Here is an 18,117-nt window from a genome sequence, read left to right as displayed (position 1 = left end):
CTGAGATCAGGAACACGAAAGGGATGCCCACTCTCACCGCTGTTGTTTAATATAGTGTTGGAAGTTCTAGCATCAGCAATCAGACAACAAAAGGAAATCAAAGGCATCAAAATTGGCAAAGATGAAGTCAAGCTTTCGCTTTTTGCAGATGACATGATATTACACATGGAAAATCCGATAGACTCCACCCAAAGTCTACTAGAACTGATACATGAATTCAGCAAAGTTGCAGGATTCAAAATCAATGTACAGAAATCAGTCGCATTATTATACACTAACAATGAAGCAACAGAAAGACAAATCAAGAAACTGATCCCATTCACAATTGCACCAAGAAGCATAAAATACCTAGGAATAAATCTAACCAAAGATGTAAAAGATCTGTATGCTGAAAACTTTAGAAAGCTTATGAAGGTAATTGAAGAAATATAAAGAAGTGGAAAGACATTCCCTGCTCATGGATTGGAAGAATAAATATTGTCAAAATGTCAATACTACCCAAAGCTATCTACACATTCAATGCAATCCCAATCAAAATAGCACCAGCATTCTTCTCAAAACTAGAACAAGCAATCCTAAAATTCATATGGAACCACAAAAGGCCCCGAATAGCCAAAGTAATTCTGAAGAAGAAGACCAAAGCAGGAGGCATCACAATCCCAGACTTTAGCCTCTACTACAAAGCTGTCATCATCAAGACAGCATGGTATTGGCACAAAAACAGACACATAGACCAATGGAATAGAATAGAAACCCCAGAACTAGACCCACAAACGTATGGCCAACTCATCTTTGACAAAGCAGGAAAGAACATCCAATGGAAAAAAAACAGTCTCTTTAACAAATGGTGCTGGGAGAACTGAACAGCAACATGCAGAAGGTTGAAACTAGACCACTTTCTCACACCATTCACAAAAATAAACTCAAAATGGATAAAGGACCTGAATGTGAGACAGAAAACCATCAAAACCCTAGAGGAGAAAGCAGGAAAAGACCTCTCTGACCTCAGCCGTAGCAATCTCTTACTCGACACATCCCCAAAGGCAAGGGAAATAAAAGCAAAAATGAATTACTGGGACCTTGTGAAGATAAAAAGCTTCTGCACAGCAAAGGAAACAACCAACAAAACTAAAAGGCAACCAACGGAATGGGAAAAGATATTTGCAAATGACATATCGGACAAAGGGCTAGTATCCAAAATCTATAAAGAGCTCACCAAACTCCACACCCGAAAAACAAATAACCCAGTGAAGAAATGGGCAGAAAACATGAATAGACACTTCTCTAAACAGGACATCCAGATGGCCAACAGGCACATGAAAAGATGTTCAACGTCGCTCCTTATCAGGGAAATACAAATCAAAACCACACTCAGATATCACCTCACGCCAGTCAGAGTGGCCAAAATGAACCAGTCAGGAGACTATAGATGCTGGAGAGGATGTGGAGAAAAAGGAACCCTCTTGCACTGTTGGTGGGAATGCAAATTGGTGCAACCGCTCTGGAAAGCAGTATGGAGGTTCCTCAGAAAATTAAAAATAGACCTACTCTATGACCCAGCAATAGCACTGCTAGGAATTTACCCAAGGGATACAGGGGTACTGATGCCTCGGGGCACTTGTACCCCAATGTTTATAGCAGCACTCTCAACAATAGCCAAATTGTGGAAAGAGCCTAAATGTCCATCAACTGATGAATGGATAAAGAAATTGTGGTTTATATACACAATGGAATACTACATGGCAATGAGAAAGAATGAAATATGGCCTTTTGTAGCAACGTGGATGGAACTGGAGAGTGTTATGCTAAGTGAAATAAGTCAGGCAGAGAAAGACAGATACAATATGTTTTCACTCATATGTGGATCCTGAGAAACTTAACAGAAACCCATGGAGGAGGGGAAGGAAAAAGAAAAAAAAAAAAAAAAAGAGGTTAGAGTGGGAGAGAGCCAAAGCATAAAAGACTCTTAAAAACTGAGAACAAACTGAGGGTTGATGGGGGGTGGGAGGGAGGGGAGGGTGGGTGATGGGTATTGAGGAGGGCACCTTTTGGGATGAGCACTGGGTGTTGTATGGAAACCAACTTGTCAATAAATTTCATATATTGAAAAATAAATAAATAAATAAATAAATAAATAAATAAATAAATAAATAAAGATAGCCATCTATAGCCAGATGGCTAACAGACATGGAAAAAATGCTCAACATCAGAGAAATACAAATCCAATCCACAATGAGATACCACCTCAAACCTGTTAGAATGGCTAAAATTAACAACTCAGGCAACAACAAATGCTGGCGAGGATGCAGAGAAAGAGGAATGCTTTTGCATTGCTGGTGGGAATGCAAACTGGTGCAGCCACTCTGGAAAACAGTATGGAGGTTCCTCAAAAAATTAAAAATAGAACTATCCTACGACCAAGCAATTGCACTACTAGGTATTTATCCAAGGGATACAGGTACACGGTTTCAAAGGGGCACATGCATCCCAATGTTTATAGCAGCACTATCAACAATAGCCAAAGTATGGAAAGAGTTCAAATGTCCATCAACCGGTGAATAAAGAAGATTTGGTGTGTGTGTGTATATATATACACAATGGAGTATTACTCAACAACCAAAAAGAATGAAATCCTGCCATTTGCAGCAACATGGATGAAACTAGAGGATATTCTGCTAAGCGAAATTAGTCAGTCAGAGAAAGGCAAATATCATAGGACTTCACTCCTTTGGAATTTAAGATACAAAACAGATTAACATAAGGGAAGGGAAGCAAAAATAGTATAAAAACAGGGAGGGAGACAAAACATAAGAGACTTAAATATGGAGAAATATAGGGATAAATGGGCAAGGGGCATTAAGGAAGACACTTATTGGGATGAGCACTGGGTGTTATATGTAGGGGATGAATCACTGGATTCTACTCCTGAAATCATTATTGTACTAAATGCTAGCTAACTTGGATGTAAATTAAAAAAAAAAGAAGGAAACATATTACCAACCTTAAGATTATAGAGATTTTGGGGTGCCTGGCTGGATCAATCAGTAGGTAGAGCATGTGACTCTTGATCTCTGAGTCATGAGTTCAAACCCCATGTTGGACGTGGAGCCTATTTAATTAAAAAACAAAACAAAAACTTTTTAAAAAAATTATAGATGTTTTAAGATGTTTTTTTGCATTAAAAAATAATGTGACCACATTTTAAATATTTGAGGTATTATAGAAGAGAAAAATAACCAATCACCCATACTCCTACCATAATGTAATTACTATTAGCATTTTGGTTTTTTTCTTGTTTGTGCATTTTCTTAATTTATTTTAACTGACGTGTTTTGATCGTGAATGACTTATAATTATTTTAACAGTTTTCATATCCTACTTTCCCACTTAACATAGTTTCTTTGATTGTTTGCTTTTAAAAATAAGGAAACAGGGCACCTGGGTGGCTCAGTCAGTTAGGCATCCGACTCTTGGTTTCGGTTCAGGTCATGATCTTGCAGTTTGTGCGATTGAGTCCCACATCAGGCTCTGCACTGTCAGCGAGGATTCTCTCTCCCTTTCTCTCTGCCCCTTTACACGTACTCTTTCTCTCTCTCTCAAAATAAATAAATAAACAAAAATAAAGAAATAAGGAAAGAATATTTTTATTTAACCATAAAACCTCATTTTATGAATGATGACTTATTTTTCTATTCTGATCTATTTCATATCTACTGAAATAATGTATAGCAGTATGAATTAAGAGTCATTAACTATGTATTGACTGCATGGTATTGGTATGAAAATCCTTTGTATTTAATAATTTCAATAAATTCCTAATCATTTCTACTCTTAAAAACTAAGTTAAAAATGAATATGGCTATCAAGAAAATATGGCTTTTCTAAAATAACTACAGTTAGTAGAAACAGGTCAGATAGTATTAAATTTTAACGATTTCTCTCTCTCTTTTTTTAAACAAAGGTCCATTTTAGCTTCTTATCTTCTGAAGGAAAAGCTCAACATCTTGGGCAAGTTGGGATGTCTGCTAAGCTGTGCAGGTTCTGTTGTACTGATTATCCACTCCCCGAAATCTGAGAGTGTGACCACTCAGGCTGAGCTGGAAGAGAAGCTGACTAACCCAGGTAACTCCTTTCTAGCAAAGGTGCCAGAGAGCTTGCCTGTCTCCAGTGTGATCCAGGCCTGGGCTTGGGTTGGCCTACCTATGGTCTGTTTTCACAGACCCTGTGTTTGACTTTGCATATGAGTGGCCATTGCTGTGCCCTACACTTTATAGCATCCCCTGCTCTCCTGCTGCCCCAGGAGTAGGAGGAGGTCTGGTGGTTCTGGACCTTGCATCCCTGCTCTCTGGAGTTCAGTACTGCTTCTGCTTTCTTCCGGACCTCTGGGATCTTGCGCATGGGCGCCTTTATCACCTGGCCCCCTCAACGCGGCCTCATCCCCTCAGGCCTCAATCCCATGAGCACCCACCTGCCACTTACCATGGCCTTCCCATTCCCCTACCTCCTATGACCACCCCCCACACGCCTCCTCCTGTCACCTCTTGCCACCTCCCAGTACTCCCACCCTACCTCCTTTCCTGCATTCCTACTGTCTCTTCTCTTTTGTGTCCGTCCTCCTGGGATCTGCTCTGGACCATGTTCCCCTCAGGACCACTGTTGTGCCCAAGCCTCTATACTTCCCTGTAATGTGAAACTGAGAGCTGAGACCCAATTTGATTTATCTTTGGATTTCCCACAGAGATCTCTGTATAGTTTTTCTACATGTTTTTGACATGACAAATGCTATAAAAAACAACAGTCTACATAATCGTACTGGCCTAAAGTATAGATTCTTCTAAATTACTCCCAGCAGACCATCTTATATTGCTTACCAACAATTTTAGACAGGTGCCAGCACAAAACTGCATCCACACCAATATCCCAAATACAGACATCTCTAAGCCACAAATACCTCACCACTCTTTTATAGCTTTTAATTGGCAGTGAATGACATTGCAGTGGAAATATCTGTAAAATTTCAAAAGGGATTCATAATGAAATTAATCAAGACTGTATTTTCCTGTAATTTTTTATCCCTAAACATTTAGCATTGTTATATTTACTTCCTCCTGTAAAAGCCAAAATATTTCCAAAACTGTGAGAAATGAAAGTACAAAAACATGAAAAAAATCAGAAAAATGGATATGAATATCCTGAAGAATATACTTTATGTAATTTTCAGAAAAGTATATCCAAAGGCCTTTTACTTTCTGATAAATGTGGATGATACCAGTATATTCAGGTCTTAACTTTTACAAAAAACATATCTAATTTGAATACTGCCATAATAATTTGGTATGAAAATATGATGGTAGCAAAAAGATTTTTCTTTTTTTTAAATTATAGTTTATTTATTTATTTTGAGAGAGAAAGAGCCATGTGCTCAAGCAGGGAGGGGCAGAGAGAGGGGGAGAGAGAGAATCCCAGGCAGGCTCTGCACTGTCAGCACAGATCCCGATGCAGTGCTCAATCTCACTACTGTGAGATGATGACCTGTGCTGAAATCAAGAGTTGGACACTTAGCTGACTGAGCCACCCAGGTGCCCCTAAAAGATTTTTCTTTTTAACATGAATAACGTGTTTTAACCTGGAATATAAAATGATGTTATTCTAGCCACTTATAAATTTTTTTTAATGTTTATTTTATTTTTGAGAGACAGAGTGCAAGTAGGGGAGGAACAGAGAGAGGGAGACACAGAGTCTGAAGCAGGCTCCAGGCTCTGAGCTGTCAGCACAGAACCCATCGTGGGGCTTGAACCCACAGACCGCGAGATCATGACCTGAACTGAAATCAGACGCTTAACTGACTGAGCCACCCAGGTGCCCCTATTCTAGCCACTTATAAATTAAAGAGGTTTCTAAGTTTTTTTTAATGTTTATTTATTTTGAGAGAGAGAGCTCACGTGCTTACATGCTCAGGACAAAGAGAATCTCAAGCAAGCTCCATGCTGCCAGTGCAGAGCCCAATGTGGAGCTTGACCTCACGAATTGTGAGATTATGACCTGAGCTGAAATTAAGAGTTGAATGGTTAACCAACTGGGTCACCTAGGCACCCCAAGAGGCTTCTAAGTTTTTAAATTTTTTTTCTAAAGGTTAAAAAAACATTATGAATTTTTTTGTCAAAGAATTGCCTCAGAAGAAATTTTAAGGTCATCTTCCTGAATCTTCCCTCAGAACAGGGCTCCGTAGTTCTTTTTTCTTCTTACGTTTGAGGAAGAGTCACAGCCTGCCTAGTGCATGTCCAGGCTGTTCCTAGCCCTGTCAGGCCCAGCTTCTAACACCTCCTTTATAATCTCAGATTGAATTAGAAATTACAACCTCCTTTTGTACACATAACTTCAAAGCAAATAAAGCCTTAAATGTAATATGAAGGAGAAATAGCCCGATAGTACTTTATAATAAAATAGAATGCTCAGGTACAACTATAGAAGACATACCAGTAGACCCCATGCCTTGTGGAGTTGCTGAGAGCCTGGGAGCTGTAAATAAAGACTCATGTGGAGTGTCGTGCTATTAACTCAAACATTCAGGGGATATTGTTGTCAGCAATGGGATGAAGTTCTTAATGAAGTTCTGAAAAATTCAGTGCATATTAAATATATGCAAAAATTACTTTGTTTTATATATAACTGGGTTCTAGGCTCTGATAATTATAAGCACATTTGTCACAAGTCCAAGGAGACCCTCAGAAGTTGTGAGAAGAATGAGATTTTTGTGTGGTACTGTCTCCACATCTCAGGGCCCCTGGCCTTGGCCCACTATATGTAGCCCTTAAATCACTGCAACAGCCACAACTACCCCACAGCTTTCTCACATGTTCCTGAAGAACCCTCCCACTCTGGCCACACACACAGGACCACATTCTGCCTAGGGTTTGTTGAATTGACTCTAAAGTAAGAAAATTGTCTGTTTTCCAGTGTTTGTGGGCTATTTGTGTATCGTGCTCCTTATGCTGCTACTGCTCATCTTTTGGATTGCACCAGCCCATGGGCCTACCAACATCATGGTCTACATTAGTATCTGCTCTTTGCTGGGGAGTTTCACCGTGCCTTCCACCAAGGGCATCGGGCTGGCAGCCCAAGACATCTTCCACAACAACCCATCCAGTCAACGGGCACTCTGCCTGTGCCTGGTGCTCCTCGCCGTGCTTGGTTGCAGCATCATTGTCCAGTTCAGGTACATCAACAAGGCACTTGAGTGCTTCGACTCCTCTGTGTTCGGGGCCATCTATTACGTCGTATTCACCACCCTCGTCCTGTTAGCCTCGGCCATCCTCTTTCGGGAATGGAGCAACGTGGGCCTGGTGGACTTCTTGGGTATGGCCTGTGGGTTCACTACTGTCTCTGTTGGGATTGTCCTTATACAGGTGTTCAAAGAGTTCAATTTCAACCTTGGGGAGATGAACAAATCTAATATGAAAACAGACTAGGATGCAACAGGGGGGTGGGTGGCTCAAGGAATAGGAAATGGATGTGGTTTCTGGTCCTAATTTGATGTGAAGTAGAAGAGACCCTAATCACTGGTATTAAAGTTGCTTGCATATTAATGGGTGGTCTGGTGGACAGTAGGGAGCATCGCTCAGCATCCAAGTAGGGGCCCAGCCCTCTGCAGTCTAAAGTTGCTAAATGGTTGTCTGGGCATCATCTCTCTCTGATGAGAGGAATCTCATGTTCATTGCCATTAACCTGGAAGCTTTCATGAATACTATTTCCTTTAACAATATTTTAACATTATTTAATAGAAGATAAAGTTGGGCTCTTTCCGGTTAGTCTTTGCAGGGGAGCAGATATTGTTACTTAGAAGATTACTTTGGAAATGGGGGAAATTGTTGTCTTACAGTCTGACTATACAGTAAATGTGTCTGTAGTTGTGTTATTTTGCATTAAGCATGTATAACATTCAGGTACCTCATCCAAATAAGAAGTATATACATTTAATTGTTTTTAATCTGCTAATGAGCTGACTCTCCCACCTCCTACTCCAAGACATTTTAATTGAACATAGAGAGAGAATGAGTGGACATGATGCAGAGTTCCATTTATAGGATGACTTTCAATAGCTCAAATCAATTTCAGTGCCTTTATCACTTGAACTCTTCACTTAATTTGACTATTACTATGTGTATGTTCTCTTAGAATAACTCTTTGATTATACTTTAATATTTCACTATTCAAAATATAAATGTATAGAGCAGTTAGAAATAACAGTATATTCATTTGTTGGAAGAAAGTCACAGTGAAAGACACATAAGAGCAAATTGACCTTTTTAGCATGTATTTATTGTCCAATTAAAGACAGTTGACTTAAGTGGCATAAGGTATTTTATTTGTATTTAATCTATGTAACTGGGACCCAGTATCAAATATATCCACATTCTCTTTCAGTGACCATTGTGGCCATTCCAAAGAAATAAATTATTCAACTTGATAATAAGGTTGTTAGATGAGAGAGTAACTGTTCAATAGCACATATATCAGGTTCCCTATAATACAGGAACAGGTTAAAAGACACAGTCAAGCTCAGGCAAGTTTCTGAAAATTGGAACATACAAAGTAAGTTTTCAAAAGAATTTCTACTAAAATGAAAACAATTAATTTAGCCATCTCCCTGTTGTTTGAGATGGCAGAGCACCCTACAATTCCTCACCCAACCTCTCATTAATCTTCTGAAATGCAAAATAGCCACTAAATATGCCAATATTTGGATCAAAGAGATCATTTGTCTGTTTATAGTAACCTACTATGTATAGTAAGTGGGAGCAAAGCACAAAGTGATGCAAGTTGTTTCATCAAGATATCATGTACTTCATATGCAATGTTTTATCTAATAGGGAACTGTGCCAAGTTGGAAAATGGGATTGGGTAAGGCAGAATTAGTGAACTAGAATATCACATTTAATAATACCCAATTAAAGTTACTCACTAAGGAAAAAATATTTTTTCAGGCAAAAAGAGCATTTCTAAATACCAAAGAAATTGTTCCCTAAAGTGTGGGGAGGCTAAATAAAAGGCTAAATAAAAGAGGCTAAATAAAATGAGGATAGTTTAACATACAGTGAAGAACACCTTTATGAATTAAAAGTACATGTGATGGCATGAGTTGTCAGTGATTAGTGAACTAAGAGCAGCAACAAAATTGTTTAAAAAATTTTTAATCTTACATTAACTGACAGTTAATAAATACTCAAAAAGTCCCTCACTTTTTTTTTATCAGCTCCTAAAGATTTGTGTTTTTTTTATTATCAGGTATTTTTAGGAATGCAAGCCTTAATTTATTGAACTGAACTTTCTGAAAATATCATGTAGCAGTGTCAGTATAATAGTTTCCTACATAAGGAGTTTGAGACATTAAAAGAATACATGTGGTGAACAAAAGTATACTGAGAAAGTTCATGTGTCTTAAGGAAATTATCTTGTTTATTTTGTTACAGCTTACAGTTGAAGCTTAGTTTAAATTCATCTATTAGTGTTCCTCATTATATTTTAGTTCACGGTTACACCATGGATACTCAGCAGTGGTATTTTCTGGAGGATCATCCCTGTTTTGTTTTGTTTTGTTTATAGCAAAACAAAATCTGAAAGTAGTAATAGCTGATCTCCTCTTACAGATGACTTGTTCTGGAACAGTTGGACTCTCCCAGGTTTAGCAGATTATTTTGGTGGGATGCACAGCTTTCCTTCCAGTGGGACAAAGTTCTTAGGATTGTATTTCAAGTGTGTGACTCTAGCCTCAAATGGACATGACCAGCAGTCTAAAGAGCCCAATTTTCAAGTTTGACATAGAGCATATAACTTCTGATTTAATAATATATATGTATTTTTTTATAAATTCATGTTTTCATAATTCATTTGGAATTGCAAAGAAAAAAAAGGCCTCAAAGTGAGAGTTTGGGAGGAGCTAGAATGGGAATGGGTCTCATTGGTCTCTCCAAAAGTAAATACATATGAAACATTTTCATGATTATACTATTCCTTGGGCTTTATCTCTGATAAACTAAGAAGAAATTTACCTACCGCCTACTTGTTTTCAATCCTCTCTAAAATCTTATATTTCTGATCACAATTTGCAAATTTACTCTGGATACTTAAATAAGCCGTTTCTCTCCTCTACTACTTGGACAATGCTTTGTTTTTTCATCTGAATCTTTGCATTTGAAAAGATTGCTTTCTGTTTTGCTAATTGATCAAGTGTAGGGCCTATTAAGGATTCTGAGACCACCCTGGGCATTTTGTTCTTCTAGAGGACTATTCCATCTCTGTAGAGAAGGTCCTCAAGAGGAAGGGCGGTCTGCTTCTTGCCACACATGGAATAAGAACTGCTCATAACTCGTTCTTCAGTCAGATGTCACTATAGTATTTTCACATTAGAATGTTAGTGAAATACACTTTGCTGCTCTTGGTTCAGCAATAAGAAATATTCTTTCAATTCCTACTTTTCAAGCCAGTTTGTTATACTCAATATTATTTCCAGAAGTTCATTCCAGCTGTAGTAGGTTGGTCTTTGTTCTTTTTCTTTGGGTTTCATGTCTGTCAGAACACTATTAACGTGTACAGTCACCCCTCATCTTCCTTCTTCCTTGACAGCTTCACTCTTTGTAAATACTGTGCTCACTTCTAGAAGCTAGTTCCTAGACATTTGTAAAGCACTGATATGCAGTGTCTTCCAGGTGTAGACAAGCACTTTGGTCCATGGAGACCAAAGGTATTGATGGCTGCATAGTTCTTATTGGGAGATGGTACCTCTCTTTTCCAAGCTGCTCAACTAATCTAGAATAGTGGAGAAAGTGCTCCAATTGTCTACAGAGCCATGGCCATTGCTCTTTTTTGATGCCTACTTGATCCTGACTTAGACCTCTTATGACCGAGTAGGAAACTGGAAAGAGAAAAATGCTTCAATTTAGATCTGTTCATGACTGTCTGATTGGTTCCAGTGGTCTGAAGGAGTTATCCTTCTCACTGTGTTTGAAACCAAGGAAGTAGTTCACCCATCAAGCAGGATTAGATGGAATCTTGATGTTCCGCCTTCTCAGGGACCAAAAATGTAACATTAACAACTTAGTATTGACCTTCTTCCCAAGGACATGTCCATGTTAGTTTTTCATATGTTTTACTCATAGTCATAGCTAGAAGCCTGTTAACTTGAGTTGGAAAGAGAAAAGATCAAGTTGCACACCAGTCACACCATAAAACAGTTTATCATATAAAATACCTCAATTTTCTGTATTCCTCACTTCCACCTCACAGTTGTACTGGTGATGAATTTTAAGGGTCTGTCCTTTAGTTTATTGGTGATTTTTCACATCTGGCCAGATTCTTATACCTCCATCATATACTTGAAAAGATTAAGAATTATAGGAATGAGAATGAGAATTTGGCTCAGTATCACTACTTGTTTATTTTCATATACATTTCTCACATGCTGTGAAATGCAACAAGAGAATTATATTTTAAGAAATGTAACTTTATGTTACATCAAAAATTATTGTGTAGTAAAAAGTTGATACTCAGTAGAACAATGATCATGTAAATAAATCTATTTCAGATGTACCCAATGTGATAAAAAGCATTGTCTAGGACCCCAGAGCATGAGCCAGGGAGAAAGATTTATTTGTTCTTTTCTCTATTTTTCCTTGAATTGTGCAACTATAGGTGAGTCACTTAACCTTTCTGTGCCTCAGTTTCTCTACCTCTAAAGGGGTGAGATGGTTCTCCAAATCACCTGTTTTAGAGCACTCACACTTTTAGCGTGTGCTGGTAGCCTCAGACAAGAGTGTTATGTGTAGGATTGCTCTGGAGTGGTGAAGTGGAAACTCAGCTTGCACTGGGCATCCTGTATGCTCAGGACTGTGCTTTAGACATGCAGCTTCAAGCACTGAGTAAGCAAAGGAAGTGCTGGGTGTAAAGTTTGCACGATTCCATGAAGCTTTAATTTTTCTTTTTTCTTTTTTTTTTTTTTTTAAGGAAGGCTTTTATATACTCTATTATAAAACGTGAAGGTTAAACAGGGACTTTTAAAAGCTGCACTGAAAGATCACATTCTGATGATGTGATAAGATTTTCTGACATTCTGCATATGTTTATGTTCTGCAGAAGATTCAATGACCTGTGAACCAGATTGATTCTGTTGTGTTAAATTTGTTAGGAATGATGCTGAACTTCCTGCTTCCAAGCAGCTCAACCCTGACCATGAATTACCTGACACCAGGTAAATGTCAGGAGCTCCCAAACCACTAGTGCCAAAAGGTCACGTTGAAAAGTTTCTTTTCTTTGTCAGAATGTACTAATTCCCTCCCCCCACCTCTATGTCAGTGTTTTTGCACTTTGGAATAATTTAAAGGTACTGTTTTCCAGTAGCATTCCTGAGTGTTGTTGCCTTTTTAAATGACAACTATTACTTTCTTGTAAAATGGAATATAATCATGAAAGAGAAGAAGACTAGATAAAAAATGTAAAATGTTGATTGACTGCATAAGTTTTTTCCTGTAAATGTATCAGGGGAGCTTCCAATTAGCATACATACACACATTTGTCAATGGCTAAGACTTGCTTATCTTTTGCTTTATAGAAATAGTCATAGCATGTTGTAATTGCCTTATGTAAATAAAAAAGGCTATTTATTAAGTTTTCCAATAATATTTATTAATCTGTATGTGTTTTAAAATAAAATAACTTATTTCTAGCTGAACATTTGTTGCTTTTTTTTTTTACCCACTACTTGAAACACCCATGTAGTCCCAGGTTCCATATCATCCTAATTCCTCAATTAAATGTTTCCCATTTTCTTTACAGAAACAAATAGCCCAGTTCCCATCATGATATAAAAAATACGTGCCTGTGAATATCTTAGGGAGCAAAACCATGATGTGTGAAGGAATTTACCATCTAGTGATTACCTTCTGACACAATTAAAGAAAACCAGGTATATTTTAATATATTAATATCTTTTACATGTTTGGGGAGTATATAACATAACATTTTATTATATTTTAAGCACATAAAACTTTAGAGAATTATAACACATCTTAAAACTACAAGTATCATCAGAAATCTTATTATTAATCTTTTTAGTGTCCTGTAAGTCACTTTGTTAAACAGAAAAATATTTTATTTGAGAAAAAATATGTATTTTTTAGGCTCTGTCCAAAAGGATTTAATTACATTTTTAAAAAGATTTTTAAAATCATTTTTAAAAAGATTACTTGTAAGCAATCTCTACACTCAAAGTGGGTCTTGAACTTACAACCCCCAAATCAAGAATCACATGCTCCACTGACTGAGCCAGCCAGGTGCCCCTAATTACTCACATTTTGATCAAACTATATCTATTTAGAAATCAGGAACAGACATTTTTAAAAACCACCAAATGTTTCTATGGATACCCCTTTCCACACAGGTTTTTGAGGTTGTGAAGCGTGTAAGTGCCAAATTCTACAAAAACTTGTCCTGGTTGGTTACTAGTATAGAACTGTAAGTTTCAGCTTCTAGCCAAGCACAGTAGTAGCTAGTAGTACTGCACCTAGTTCTGAGGGTTGTATAAAATCAGGCATGCCCCCTGCCCTCCAAAGAGCTTATGCTCTATTTTCTCTGTTCCTGAGTCATGTGCCTCTCTGATGACTCATGGCATTGTTGGCATCTTTGTTTTAATGTTTATCACCTGGTACACCATATTTCAAACCTCACATGGTCGTTTCAAAAAGTTTTTTTGAGTTTGTGAGGTAAGGCAGTCAGGAAACAAAAACAAAGATACTTCTATCTGTACTAGCAGTTCAGAAGAGAAGGATTCCAGCTGAGGAAATTTGAAAGTTGGGATTTGAATTGCACCATGGCAAGCAGGGTAGGAGGGATGCTAATCAAGTAACAAACACAACAAATCCATATAAAATAACTGAAATAAAGGGATGGAAGATGGAGAAGTCAAAGTGTGGTTGCCTGTCTATAAAATGGAATCCTTTTACTTTTGGTGATGATGTTAGGGGGATCTTAGTGTCCTCCTTACCCTAATTTGGTGTGCTTATTGCTGCTCTAACAAATTACTACAAACTTTTTGGCTTAAAACAACACAAATTTATTATCTTACAGTTCTGGAGGACAGAAATCCAACATGAATTTAACTGGGCTAAAATCAAGGTGTTATCAGGATTATATTCTTCCTGGAGGCTCTAGGTGAGAATCTGTTCCCTGCCTTTTTCAGCAGAGGCCTTGCACATTTTTTGGCTCATTCCCCTTTCTGCAACTTTAAAGCTAGCAATGTTGCATCTCCCTGATCCTTCTTCCATTGTCATATCTCATTCTCTGTCTCTGACACTTAAGCCTTTGTTTTGTTTTTTGTTTTTTAAGAGGGAGAACATGTGTGCATGGGGGAGAGGCAGAGAAACGGGGAGGGGTGGGGGCGGGGAGAGAGAATCCCAAGCAGGCTCCATGCTCTTAGTGTGGAGCATGACGCAGGGCTTAATCCCATGAACCAGGAGATCGTGACCTGAGCTGAAATCAAGTCAGACACTTAACTGACTGAGCCTGCAGGTGCCCCTGCCTTCTTACAAAAACCCGTGTAATTATTTTGTACCCACTTGGACAATCCAGGATTATCTCCCCATCTCAAGACCCTTAATTCAATCACAGGTGCAAAGTCCCTTTTGCCTCTAACATAACATAGTAACAGGTTCTATGGGTTAGAACTGTGGAAATCTTTGGGGAAGGGGGCTTTATTCTGCCTACCATATCCACTCCCCATTTCATCAAATGAGGTAATTATTAAAAGCCAATTCCTGGCTTTTAATGAACATCCTAGTGTTCTACCTAAATTTACTTCAAGTTATTACTATCTTTTCCAGACAGCTCTCCTCTCTCCCTCCAACAAATGTTTTTAGAATATGCCCTACTACATTTTTAAGTCTATTGTCTTGAGTAAACTTAATAATATTAATTGGAAAACATTTATATAATACCTTTAAAATGCTAGAGATACCAGAGGAGAGATGGGTGGGGGGGATGGTTTAAATAAGTGATGGGGATTAGGGTTAAATAGGTGATGCACTTGTTGAGATGAGCACACGGTGTTGTATGCAAGTGATGAATCACTATATTGTACACCTGAAATGCTGTTCTTGGGCTCTTGGCTGGCCTCTGTGGTAACAAAACCAAAACACAGAAAAGCAACTTAAGAACAATTTAGACATGAGAAAACTATTTGATTTACTAATACATGATTTTCAAAAATACTGTTTAGTAGAGAAGTCTTGCTTATATAACTTGTTTCTATAACTGACAAAAAATTTTACAGCTTTATTGAGGTATAATTGACATACTGTAAACTGCACATATATAAAATATACATTTGGTAGGTTTTGATGTATGTGATATGATGTTATAGATTGATCGTATCACCATGAGCAAAACAGCAAACATATACATCACCCCAAAGTTTCTTTTTGCCCCACCCACTATGATCCCTCTCTGCCTTTCTTGTTCCCTCCACTCCCAGTCAACCACCCACTTTGTTGCTATATATTACAATTGTTTATTATATACTCCTTTGGTCTGGCTTCTTTCACTTACCAAAATTATTTTGAGAATTAGCCATGTTATAACATGTATCAGTAGTTCATTCCCTTTTATTGTTCAGTGGTATTCTATTATATGGATACACCACAGTTGCTCATCCACAGTTGCTTTGTTGTTGGACATTTGAGTTGCTTACATTTTTTTGGCCATTACAAATAAAGCTGCTATTGAATGTTCAATTACAAGTCTTTTAGTGGATATATGCTTTCATTTCTTTTGGATAAATACCTAGGAATAGAACATCTGGGTCATATGGTTGATATATGTTTAACTCTCTAAGGAACTGCCAAACTGTTTTCCGAGGAAGTTGCACTATTTTATAATCCCACCAGCAGTGTTTGAAAAGGAAGTGGATTTTTAAAAATTTAAAAATGTCTTATGATCAATGCTTGAGCATTCACATTATATATAGAAACGCTGGGGCGCCTGGGTGGCTCAGTCGGTTAAGCTTCCGACTTCGGCTCAGGTCACGATCTTGTGGTCCGTGGGTTCGAGCCCCGCATCAGGCTCTGTGCTGACAGCTCAGAGCCTGGAGCCTGTTTCGGATTCTGTGTCTCCCTCTTTCTCTGACCCTCCCCTGTTCATGCTCTTTCTCTGTCTCAAAAATAAATAAATGTTAAAAAAAAAAAAGAAAAAAAAAAAAGAAATGCAACATCACGTGCTAGAGAGTGATCTGGGCATTTCAGAAGCCTGCATAATGTTAGCAAGGTATGTTATGTACACTTATGAAACAATGCATTGTATAATGTGACTGTTAAGTGTCAGATGGGAGGACCAGATAAATGTGAGAGGAGTCTGTGGACTACAACAAAGAGAGAAAGCTGAATAGATGAAGCAGGGCTTTGCTGGAATGATTAGAATACTGGCAGAGAAGACCTGCAAACAAATTCCTTAAGTTAAATTAACATAATTTCTAAGTATTCATGCAAACCACTACTTTCATTATAATCATCTGCCTCCTATAGGTATCTGTTGGCATTTGTTAGTTATTGCTACATACCAATCCACATCAAAATTGGTGGCTTAAAGCAACAATCATTTAGTCTTTTTCATAGGTCTGTGGATCAACAGTGCATTCAACCAATTGGATCAGTCTGTTGGCTCAGTCTCTGGAGTCTGGACATAGTATGGTTCATCTGGGTAGCTTTGCAAGTTGCTCTGTTCCACATGGTCTCCTTCTCCAGCAAGCTAGTCCAGTTTCTTAGCAAAATTTAGGCTGGGAACCACCACATTTTCTTGGCCGAAAACTATCCCCAGTCCCAAGGCCAAGGCAGAATCAGGGGATGGGGTGGAGCTGCAAAGTCACTCTGCAAAATGTTTGGGTACATTTATGAGCAGAGAATTGCCGCCATTTTTCATCAATCTATCACATCATCAGAGACGAACATGCCAACCATCTTTCAATATGTAATGTAATTCCTTATTTGGCTATGTAATCCAGCTAGAATTTGGCTGAGACCAAAGAAATAAGCAAAAAAGGCCCTATGAGTCAGTTCTAAAATGGCACGATTAGCTGGTTACCAAGCTCACAAAAGATTAAAAACTTTTAAATTAGTGGCTGCATAGTCACTTATAACAAAACCAGAGTGTAAGGGCTGTGTAGTCCAATTAGACTAGTCTGAAAAGAGCAAATTATATTTGACATTTTCTGGTTCAACAAGCACTCACTTAAAAAACATCCCCCCCCCCCCCGCCTCCACCTGGGTCAGTTGGTGGTCATGGGACCCTTGATATCAGCTCAGGTCTTGATCCCATGGTTCATGGGTTCAAGTCCACCTCAGGCTCTGCACTGACAGTGCAGAGCCTGCTTGAGATCGATCTCTCTCGCTCTTCCCACCCCTCCACAGCTCGTGGTCTCTCTTTCAAAATAAACTTAAAGAAAAAATCCCATTCTACATGATTAACATTTCAAATACTAGTTTTTTGGGTTTTTTTTAATCTATTCAGAAACAGGAACAACATACCCAGAGGACCTTGGCACCTATAACCCGACCTGGCTAGTCGCACCCCATCCCGCCCCCTCCTCTTATAAATGAGCCCTCTGTCTTTGTCCATTTTATAGAAAACCATGATTGTGGGTTCTAAGAAAGCCAAAGCGGGATAGTCTAACAGTGGGTTGCCTATGTATCTCATGAGAAATACATCTCTGCTCCAAGTGTCTCAAAAGGCGCTTTTACCAAACCACTAAAAAGAACGCCATCTCTACGGGTTTCGATTAGGTCACCCTTGGGAAGAAAGAGCCCCACTTGGAGCCCAATCCCGCCCCCACCACTTGGTTTCGCACCTCCGCGTTCCGGGACCCGCCTCCAGCCTCCTGGCCCAGCCCTAGCTCCGCCCCTTGCCCTCTCGGAGCACCATTTCCCTAGGGATTGCTAGGCAGTCTGCTTAAAATGCAGCTTTACACGGTAACCACGTAAGGGAATTCGCATTTTAAGCAAGTAGCACACAGTTCTTTGACTTCAATCACTTGCTCGTCGAACCTACTTTGCAAAATATTGCATCCACTCCTTCCTTCAT

General features: G+C 38.6%; 1 protein-coding gene across 1 annotated transcript in view; it reads left to right on the top strand.

The window, feature by feature from the left end:
- NIPA1 (NIPA magnesium transporter 1) overlaps positions 1 to 12,655 on the top strand; it is an 89,362-nt gene extending 76,707 nt beyond the window's left edge. Inside the window, exons 4-5 of the mRNA XM_047086708.1 lie at positions 3,962 to 4,122; positions 6,958 to 12,655. Coding sequence (XP_046942664.1) covers positions 3,962 to 4,122; positions 6,958 to 7,469 — 673 coding nt within the window. The 3' untranslated portion in view covers positions 7,470 to 12,655. The remainder of the gene's footprint in view (positions 1 to 3,961; positions 4,123 to 6,957) is intronic.
- The last annotated feature ends 5,462 nt before the right edge of the window (positions 12,656 to 18,117 follow it).

Source organism: Lynx rufus, unplaced genomic scaffold, assembly GCF_022079265.1.
Source record: "Lynx rufus isolate CCGP_SWC_20201006 ecotype Redwood Valley unplaced genomic scaffold, mLynRuf1.p SCAF_21, whole genome shotgun sequence".
NCBI lineage: Eukaryota > Metazoa > Chordata > Mammalia > Carnivora > Felidae > Lynx > Lynx rufus.
The sequence above is the reverse complement of the archived record's forward strand: the minus strand, read 5'-3'. Positions and strand labels throughout refer to the sequence as shown.